Source organism: Herpailurus yagouaroundi, unplaced genomic scaffold (genome assembly GCF_014898765.1).
Source record: "Herpailurus yagouaroundi ecotype Mexico unplaced genomic scaffold, PumYag 164, whole genome shotgun sequence".
NCBI classification, from domain to species: Eukaryota; Metazoa; Chordata; class Mammalia; order Carnivora; family Felidae; genus Herpailurus; species Herpailurus yagouaroundi.
In genome coordinates, this window is record NW_024412405.1 from 14,058,736 (window position 1) to 14,069,853 (window position 11,118).

Here is an 11,118-nt window from a genome sequence, read left to right on the forward strand (position 1 = left end):
TTGCTTCAAACTATTACTGAGATCGTTGTATTTATTTTTTCTTGGAGGACAGACATTCTAGGACAGCCCTTTTCAAACTGTGTGATGAGATCAATTGAGTGGATCAAGAAGAACATTTAAAAACAATGAAATAAAAAAGAATAAAGTAGAAAAAATATTACAAGCAACATAGGAAATTTAACTATTATTTCATGAAACTCTGGTTTTAGTTAGACATATTTATGCTGTGCTCACGCATGTGTGCTGTGTCACAATGTAAAATGTATCTCTTAACTTAGGGCCACGATTAAGAAAATGTGACAGCCACTGCTGAGTGAATGCATGGAAGCAGATACAGAGATGTGTTATTTTTTCAATACTTTGGTTTTTTTGATAGATTATAACAATTAAAAAACAAAACATAAGCTACTGACGAAAGAAACTGAAGACACAAATAAACGGGGAAAACACTCCATGCTTGTGAATTGAAACAATACTGTTAAGATATCCGTACTGCTCACAGCAATCTACAGATTTGGTGCAATCCCTATCAAATCCAATGCCATTTTTCACAGAAATAGAACAAATCTAAAATTTGTGTGGAAGCACAGCCAAAGCAATCTTGAGAAAGGGCCAAACTGGAGGTGTCACACTTCCTGATTTCAAACTACATTCCAAAGCTACAGTAACCAAAACTGTATGGCACTGACATAAAAAATAGACACAGAGATCAATGGAACAGACTAGAAAACCCAGAAATAAACATATGCATACATGGTCAACTAATTCACAACAAAAAAAGCCACAACTATACAATGGGGAAAGGATAGCCTCTTCAGTAAATAGTGTTGGAAAAACTGGACAGCCACATGCAGAAGAATGACACTGGATCAGTATCTCTACCATACACAAAAATCAACTCAAATAGATTAAAGACTTGAACAGAAGACCTGAAACCATAAAATTCTTTGAAGGAAATATAGAGAGTAAACTCCCTGAGACTGGTTTTGGCAAGGATTTTTGGGATTTCACACCAAAGCAAAGGTTAACAGAAGAAAAATAAATAAATGGGACCACATCAAACTAAAAAGCTTCTGCGTAGCAAAGAAAACCATCAACAAGATGAAAAGGCAATCTATGAAATGGGAGAAAGTATTTTCATACATAAATCTGGTAAGAGGTTAATATCCAAAATATACAAAGAACTCATACAACTTGATACAAACAAAACTCAATTAAAAAAAAAAATGGGTAAAGGATCTGAATGGACATTTTCCCAAAGAGGATGTACAGATGGCCAACAAACATATGAAATGGTGCTTTAATCATCAAGGAAATACAGATCAAAACCACCATGAGATATCACCTTGCACCTGTTAGAATGGCAATTATCAAAACGGCAAGAGATAACAAATGTTGGCAAGGATGTGGAGAAAAAGAATCCTTGTGCACTACTGGTAGGAATGCAAACTGGTACAGCCACCATGCAAAACAGTATGGAGGTTCCTCAAAAAGTTAGAAGTAGAACTACATGTGATCTAGCAATTCTACTTCTGGGTATTTATACAAAGAAAATGAAATCACCATCTTGAAGAGGTATCTGCACTTCCACGGTCACTGAGGCATAATAGCCAAGACGTGGAGAAACCCAAGTGTCCACCAATGAATGAATGGACAGGGAAAACGTGGTATGTATGTATGTATGTATGTATGTATGTATGTATACACACACACACACACACACACACACACACACAGAACATTATTCAGCCACAAAAAAAGAAGGAAATCCTGACATTTGAAACAACATGGACAGACCTTGAGGACATTATGCTAAGTGAAGTATGTCAGAGTAAGATAAATACTGTATGATTTCACTTATATGTGGAATCTTAAAACAAAAACCTGAACTCATAGATACAGAGAACAGATTGATGGTTGGCAGAATGTGTGTGTGTGTGTGTATGTGTGTGCGTATGTGTATGAGAAAAAGAGAGAGAGAGAGGTAGTCAAAACGTACAGATTTCCAGTTATAACAGCATGGTGACTACAGTTAGAATAACTATATTTGAAAGCTGGTAAGAGAAAATTGTAAAAATTGTCATCACACACACAAATATTACAGCTATATGTGGTGATGGATGTTAATTAAACTTACTGTAGTGATTGTTTTGCAATATATACACATATCAAATCATCATGTTTAAGGGGTAACAAACACTTCTAAATGTTTTAAATAACAATTTACAATGTTTTTCTTGTGTAATTTCACTAAGTGAAAAAAATTGTCAGTTACAACTCATTTTTTATTTTATTTATATATATTATATAAATATATTATAAAATTATATATTATAGTCATATTACATTATATATATTATATTATATATATTATATTATAAAAAATTTTTAAGAAACAGAAAAATTATAAATCACTGTATTTTCCCTTAAGAAATCAATTTTAGTATGTTTTCAAGCCTTAAACATATTAAGATATTAGAGAAACTAAAAAACAGAACAAAGCAAAAACAACAAACTATCCAATTCTGACAGTGAATATCTTTCAGCATTTTGAGTAAAAAGAATGTATAATTTCAAAGTGTACTTAATTTACACACTGTAATCTATTTAAAATAGCTTATTCAGATACAGTTTTTAGCAATGTGTAATATTTTCAACATCAGGTCAAAATGCATCAGATTCCAAAGACTTCCAATGTTGCTTTGTTACCGGACTTACCAAACCAAGACTTCAATACAATGTGCTGTTGATATTTGATTCAGAAACTCAATAATCTTCTTTTGATTCACAGGCCTAAATAAATTTTATTTCACAGCTGTGACCATTAATTTAAACTGAAATATATTAAAAATCAGGCTAATGTAGGTGTTTTGTTTTTGTTTTTTTTAGGGTTTTCCTACAAGAATAAAAGGTGAAATAGTTGGAATATTAGGTCCCATATTTCCAAAGAGATTTCAATCTTTTTTTTTAATTTTAACGTTTTTATTCATTTTTGAGACAGAGACCGAGTGCAAGCAGGGGAGGGGCAGAGAGAGAGGGAGACACAGAATCTGAAGCAGGCTCCAGGCTCTGAGCTGTCAGCACAGAGCCCAATGCGGGGCTTGAACCCATGAACCGCAAGATCATGACCTGAGCTGAAGTTAGACGCTTAACTGACTGAGCCACCCCAGGCACCCCAAGATTTCAATCTTTTGGAGGTTTACAGTTAAATCTATTCAAAGAGTATTTAGTACATACCATGTTAAAATCTTCGCGACTAGAGATATGTTATTTTTAGGTATTTTGATAATCTTAAAACTTTACCCATATGTTTATACCTAACTTACATACTTTATTGAAAGCAGTCATCTAAAGTCATAGCATTACCATTATTGGTATTATTCCCCCAAAAGGCACAATTTGATCTGGTAAAGCATAAAGGTATGTTTTAACTTCTCTGTCAGGCTGACAATAATTTTTTTAAGTGTATTTATTTTTGGGGGGAGAGAGCAAGCATGTGTGAGCATGCCCGAACAGGGGAGGGACAGAGAGGGAGGGAGAGAGAGAATCCCAAGCAGGCTCTGTACTGAAAGCTCAGAGCTGTATGCAGGGTCTCTATCCCATGACCATGAGATCATGACCAGAGCTGAAATCAAGAGTCGGTTCTCAACCAACTGGGCCACCCAGGTGCCCCTGAGAATAATTTTTAATATAATAAGCACAGCTGTCAAAGTAACAAAAAGGCAAATATATATGGTGTATTTCTGCACGCTATTAAAATTTCATGATGCATTTCTTACAGAAATATCTCTACATTTATACTTTTGTAACTATTCTGTCTCTATCATTTGTATCTCGTTAGAATCTACTCATATCCAAACTGAAATATTTTTCCAAAAAAAAAATGTAGCATACTTAGAATTCTTTTTATTCTGTAGGCCAGAAAAATATAAGTATATATGAAAATAGTAGGTAAGAACAGATGGAGAGAAACAGATAACAAGGAAAAGTCAAAACAGAAGCAAAAAAACCCCCTTAAGAGTGGAATCACACATCCTTCCCCAGGGGCTTAGGTTTGAAGACAATGGCTAAGAAAAAAAACTGTGTAACATAAAAATTATCCTTGAAAAAAAATCTCTTAAGTATGATATACATGCCTTTATGTCAATTTCATTGCTTAGAAATATGTGTAAATGTATAATCTATGCATTGTAATGTGCCACATATAATTTCCTGGAAGAGGACACAGAGAAAACACTCAAGTGTATTACTAACTGAAAAACTTTAACAAATAAAAAGATTCCAGCCTCGTTGGCTCTGCCTATTGGTTGAGTCATCTAGAACTATCTTATCAGTTCCTCCACCTCCTCCTTAGTGACCCTGTTCATTACCTGATCTTTTCCTAAAGGAACACTAGAAAGTCAACATCATCCACTTGCCTGGTGACCAGAGTATTTCTCATTCAGTGGTCGGTGGTCAAATCATCCGTTTGTTCTTGTCAGAGGACTTACCAATATGCAGGGACAGTGGTATCTTTTGTCTGTGTGCAGTAGAATGGTTGGCTGGCTACTTAAATTACTTTTGACCCCTCTCCCTTAAAAAAAAAATTATAATAATGATCTCTCTGATTACAGATTTCATTGACACAACTGTCACCAAATCTTAACCAGACAAGACTTGCAGGTCATGGGCTGCTGATTCTTTAAGGTTCATATTAAACTGTGCCTCTTCCCTCACCACGTCCACTAGAGAGAAGAGCCAACAGAATGTTAGAGCCAAAGGGAGATCATCTGCTCCATCTGCAAAGTGAACTTAAAAAATTCCAGTCTTGGGATGGCAAGGAGAAAACTACAATATTGTAATGTTCTAATTTTACAATGCAGCAAAAACAAGTTTCGCTTCCAGGAAAACAACACTTGGGGCTATAAAAAGTGATGCATGGCTTCTAGGCTCTGTACCTTGGAGGCCAAACTTTCAATTATAATTTTGGTTACTGGAGGTATCAAACTGGGGAAGGATGTGTTTGTACAGTAAAGAATGGTAGCAGACTCTAGAAATTTCACTTACTTGGGACAAACAAGTCCCAAGTCCCTGGTTTCGGCTCTACAACACCAACCTGTCATGGGTCAGGATCTATGTGTAGAAACTGACAACCAGCTTCTGCTTTAGAGAAGGTTTTTATAGCTACTTATTGTGAAGAGGAAGAGTGCAAACTATCAGCTGGGTCACTTACAAACGATCACTTAAATGATATAAAAATATTAGTAAATATTAGAAATAATAGTAAAATAATAAAAAGTAGTAAAATAGTAAAAATATAGAAAAAAAATTTTACTTTGGGTAGTACAAATCAACCACCTTTCCCCGTTCTTCTTCCCAATCATAAAACGCCCCACACCTTCTAGCCTCTAGTAATGTGCAGTCTCCTCTGTATATCTTACAAGTTTCAAGTTCTATCCTTGGCCATATTCACTTACAATTTCTATTCCTGGCCATATTTCTCTCTCTTTATGTATACTCTACCCAGGAGGTTTCATCTACTCTCCACATCTGAACCACAGGGATGACCCTGAGTCTTTATATTCATAGATAACGGGAACAGATCTTTCAGGCTTTATCCAAATATTCTAATTACTTATTAGGTGCATCTATATGGATGACTGCCATGTCCAATGTTGAAATCATCTCCCCCAGCTATCCCTCCATGAAAGAAAGACAGGATCTTTCTACTTGGCACAGAAACTAGATTATCACAATATTGCACGACTATTCCTTCTGACTCTGGTCTATTGCCACTAAGCAGTCAATCACATCACCTCCATGTTACCATTTTTTATACCAATTTTGACCATGGTCCTTCACTACAAGATCAAGTCCAAAGTCTTCAATCTTCTGTAACTTAGCTTTACATTTTTTTAGCCTTACCTCCTTTCACACTTCTATATGAATTCCTAGTTTAGCCAATTTAGTCTATTTAACAGCCAGTAAACATATTCTATGCATTTCACATGCCACTTCCGGAAGACTTTGTCCTCCTGATTCTTCAAGGTTCTTATTAAACTTCACCCTTTCCGTGTCACCCTAACTAGACACAAGTGCCGTCACAGAATATTAGAGCTGAAGGGAGATCATCTACTTCATCTGCAAAATGGGCTTCGAAGAATCGCCTCCTCCATCTATAAAAGCAAAATGTTTGGGGAGGGGCGCCTGGGTGGCTCAATTGGTTAAGCGTCTGACTCTTGATTTCAGCTCAGGTCATGATCTCACAGTTTGTGAGTTTGAGCCCCGTGTTAGGCTCTCTGCTCACAGTGTGGGAGCCCTCTCTCTCCCTTGGGATTTTCTCCCTCTCCCTGCCCCTCCCCTGTATGCCCTCTTTCTCTCTCTCTCTCAAAATAAAAATAAATAAAACAAAACAAAACAAAAAACTGTCTAGAGAAACTGAAGCCAAAGGACAATAAAAACACTTTTATTTCCAAATACTGTTTTTTTCCAATACATTTTTCCTGAGTGTTTCCTCTGTGTCAGGAGCTGCACTGGCCACACAGAATGAGAGTTTAATGAGAAAGACTGATTGCATGTCTATTATCACACAAATAGCTAGACTTCGGTGAGTGCTACAAGAGGGAGTACAGCATGCCACTTATGTCTGAAGTATGACGGCTCAGGGAAGGAGTGAGGCATGAGGTTAACCTTGTGTGTGAAGGAGTTAACTCAGTTTGGGAAGACGAAGAAGGCTTCCCTGAGGAGGAAGAAATCTTTTAAGTAAGGGTGAAAGTGAGTAGGAATTAACTGCACAAGGTAAATGATTGCTACATGTAGAAGGGAAGCCCAGGCAAGCACTTCCAAGGAACTAAAAGAAGGTGTGGGTGCTGAGAGCTAAGGGACAAGGAAGACTGAACAAGGTGAGGCCGGAAAGGCAGGGATGGGCAGGAGCACACTGCACCTGGGAAGATCATGTGAGGATTCCTGGGCTTTATTCTAAGAACAATAGGCCTGGGACAGCATATTCCAAGATACTTCAAGTCAGGACGATGGCTTACCCTAGGAGGCATGGGAAAAGCAACTTGAAATCAGAAAAAATTCTACCAGTTTTATTTCAATTGAAACATCTTCTGTATCCCTATCACACTTCCTGGAGTGTGTGTTCTCATCTGAAGTCATGTCAAAAAGGGAACTCAGGTCAATAAAGGAAAGCACGTGAATTTATAAATACTGCCATTTTTTAGTTGGTCTCCTTGGCTCGGACAGGAGGTAGTGTATGGATATGAATGTCTCTGCACCTGTCAACACTTAAGGCAGTACAGGCTTGTTTGACATTTTCTAAAAGCCCAATACTCCATACAAGGACAGTCCAATAAAAAGCTCTATTTCACTATCTGGCCATGAATTGGTGCTACACTTGAAGTTAAATCTTCATTCTCTTCCCCTTTCCCATAAAACCATTAATAAGGGAAAATATTTTGAGAATATACCAACAAAATTTTTTCAAGGTGTTGTTTTAATCCCCATTGCTTTTTGTTCTCATCTTGTCTACACCAGGTAATGAATTTCAAAATGCACTCACAATTTATTTCCTCTAAAATTACATTTATATCAAGGATAAAATTTAAAGAAGGTTGGGTGACAACGTTATTAATAAAAGAACAGGTGGAATTTTGGAGTGATTTCTCTGTTCAAGGTATTGTGCTAGACACCTGAAAATGGGTTATCTCATTTAATCCTAATAAAGACTTTGAAAGGCGCATCTATCTCACAGATAAGAAAACCGAGGCTTATTGTTTCCCTACAATATATACACCTTGCACCTGTGTTGTCAGTATGGTAGCCTGCAGCCACATGTGGCTACTAAGCACCTGAAATATGGCTGGTCTGAATGAAGATGTGCTGTGAGTGTAAATTACACACCAGATTTCAAAAATTTAGCATAAAAAGTAAGATTTCTCAATTTTTGAATATTGATTACATGTTAAAATGGCAATATTTTACATAGTGTGTTAAATAAAACGCATTATTAAGATTAATTTTATCTGCTGTACTTTAAAAAAAATAAGCTACTAGAAATTTTTAAATTACATGTGTGGCTCACATTATACTTGTATTGAACGGTGCCAGGCCAGACCAAAAGCTGGATCCTGAATTTGTCAGTAAACAACAAGTTCAAAGGCAGCCCGGTATAGAAGAAAAGAGTATATGGATTCTAACAGAACTCGGTTTAAATCCCTCCATCAATGACTAATCTTGGGTAAAAGACCCAACATCTCTGCACTTCACCTTTGTCACTGGCATTATGGTGGTATTCAATATCCCCAAACAACTGTTGTATGTAATTATGTAAAGCAGCTAGTGGGCAGAAGGGAGGGAACACTTACTGAATACTTCCTATAACAACTAGTTAATTTAAAAATGGATTTCCCAAATGAGTAGAAAGTTCACGTATTTGAAAATCATATTTTATTCTCTTTAAGTGGGAAGAGTTAAATAACTAGCATATTTAATGCCTGCTTTAGCGTAATATATGCATTATACACTGTACTGAAATATATATAATATACACAGATTCTTTCTTTCTATGTAAGTTATTTAGAATATGTTCTAGGCTGGGGGGCCAGATGATAAAGTTAGGATGAGGTATAAAATGTGAGGACACAGAAGGGTCCACGGGGCCCTCACAGATACAATGGACGAATTCCAGTGAAAAGAGTTTATGAACTCTACTTCAGCTGATCCCTGGTCTTTTTACATCAAGAACTGAGACTAGTGAGTAAAAAGACATCTGGGCAAGTAGAATTTTCCTCTTTTCATAGGCAAACAAATAAATTGTTCAGTATACCAAATTTAGACTAGCCTGCTATTAGTAATCTCCACTAAATCATAAGAAACTACAAAATTATGGGGACTAAACTAAGGGTATTTTACCATATTCTGTCTCCTAGGCTTTTGTCAAGAAGTTTGTCCTTTGTATGTGACTTTATCAATGTCTGAGTTATATGTATACGTTTAAATGTATACAGTAGTATACATTTAAATATGGAGCAGTTGGGGCATTTACTTTACTATTTGACATATGTTTATGGCTTAAGATCGCCATGTGACAATGTATCAGACTGCCCTGTTCTGTATTATTGTTGTTGTTTTTAGTAGTATGGGGGAAGTATTAATTCAGGATTTGAGTCACTTCAACGTAGCCCCTTAAGAGTCAGACACCTATTAAATTTAGCACCAAAACTGTTCATTTGTTTCCTATAGCAATTAACTCTAAGAAAATGAGACTGGAGAAGTAAAAAGCTATCAGATTTGAAGATCTTAGAATAGCAAGAGGAGCCATGAGAATATTCACTTTATTCAAAAGTTTGAAATTTAACAGAAGAAACTAATATACAAAATTTTAGTTTAGCTATTAAAGTGCATGTGCAATGAGTTAACAGGGGGATGGGGACATATGTTGCATTAAAAATCCCCTGTGATTTCATATGTTGCATTAAAAATCCACGTCTTGTAATGAATTTTTGAGTACCCACTGAACACACGTGACTTGGGCTTTGCTCTTTCAGACTGACTTGAAATGTGATTATATCTCCAGTATACTTACAACTACCTTTCAGTAAGTGTCTTCAAATGTGGAGCTACAGCTAGAATTAGGTAGGGAAAAAAATTACACTAAATCAAAATTATTAGCAATTATTAATAAGAATCAGACAAAATAATAATGTGTAACTAGTAATTAGAAAAATTTGCTAAAACCTTGAACTAAGATATTATTATCTTTCTGATGCTGGAAATTCTAGGAAAATATATAGTCAGTTAACATAAGAGAAAACAAATACTCGAAACCATTTAAGCTACCAACCGTATTTTCAAAATGCATGCTTAAAAAAAGAGTTCATATCAGGAAAAAGCTTACTTGCATTAACTTTAAATTAGCTAATACTTGAGTTACACCTTTGAAGAAACTTCTGTTTTGTTTCTAGGAATGCTTTTTTCACTTCCTTTTCTTTCTTTCTTCCTTTCTTTTCCTTTCTTGGGGGGGTAAGGCAGTTGGATTTAAAAAAAAAGTTAAGCCACATTCTTTAATGTGAATGGCATATTTGTGCTCCTATATGCTAATAACTCTCAATCTCACTGAGCTGTTACGATGTCTTCAAATAATTTAATAACGTCTTCAAAGTTTCATCTTAATTGCAGAGTTCATTTTTGTAAAACGCCTTGGCACCACTCGATCTTTTAAGAGATGAGAAAGGTCTCTGTCCTCTGGACTTGACATTTTTTGCCGTATATGCGTGAGCAATTTTTGCTGTCAAATATTGCAAAGGTAGATTTTTTGTTGTTGCTCAATCTGAAAATGTCTCCACTATGCTTGCACGGCTCCCCTCTTCCCAGTACAGACCTGCCCAACCCTTTTCTCCCCCTGCAAGTTTTAAACTTTGTTTCCTTTGGGTTTCTGTACAAGTGCTACTAACAATATCCAAGAGACAAAGAGCTGGGCTGTGGGTTCACGGGATGCCAAATTTGAGTTGTGAAACAAAGCACTCAAATTTAAGATTCAAGATGATGATGGTGGTGATGCTGGCAAAACCCCCATATATTATTATAGAGCATGAGACCCCAGAGCCATCTCCCTAGACAGCTCCCCCTGCCCACAGCCACCCAGAGCACTGGGGAGTGCTGGCCCCGGGACGTCGGCTGCCGGCCGCATCGCGAAGCCCCCTGCCCGCCCCCGGCCCTCTCTCTCACCGCTTCACTCGGATGATCTGGTCCCGCATGGGCTTGATATCCTGGAAGCTCTGCTGGTTGACGAGGCTGTAGACGAGGATGAAGCCCTGGCCGTTCTTGATGTACAGGTCCCGCATGGACGCGAACTGCTCGGTGCCCGCCGTGTCCAGGATCTCCAGCACCGACGGCGACGAGTCCACCTCGATCTCCTTGCGGTAGAAGTCCTCGATGGTGGGGTCGTATTTCTCGATGAAGGTGCCGGTCACGAACTGCACGGTCAGGGCGGATTTGCCGACCCCGCCCGAGCCCAGCACCACCACTTTGTACTCGCGCATCGTCCCTCCGCGGCCGCCGCCGCCGCCGCCGCCCGCGACATAGACCTACGCCCGCCGCGCTGCGCCCCCGGACCCTGCGCCGGCGGCCGGCCCC

The 11,118-nt window shown here is 37.6% G+C and overlaps 1 protein-coding gene across 1 annotated transcript in view; it reads right to left on the minus strand.

The window, feature by feature from the left end:
- RAP2A (RAP2A, member of RAS oncogene family) overlaps positions 1-11,096 on the minus strand; it is a 36,776-nt gene extending 25,680 nt beyond the window's left edge. Inside the window, exon 1 of the mRNA XM_040487214.1 lies at positions 10,711-11,096. Within this exon, the coding sequence (XP_040343148.1) occupies positions 10,711-11,024 (314 nt within the window). The 5' untranslated portion in view covers positions 11,025-11,096. The remainder of the gene's footprint in view (positions 1-10,710) is intronic.
- Between the last annotated feature and the right edge of the window lie 22 nt (positions 11,097-11,118).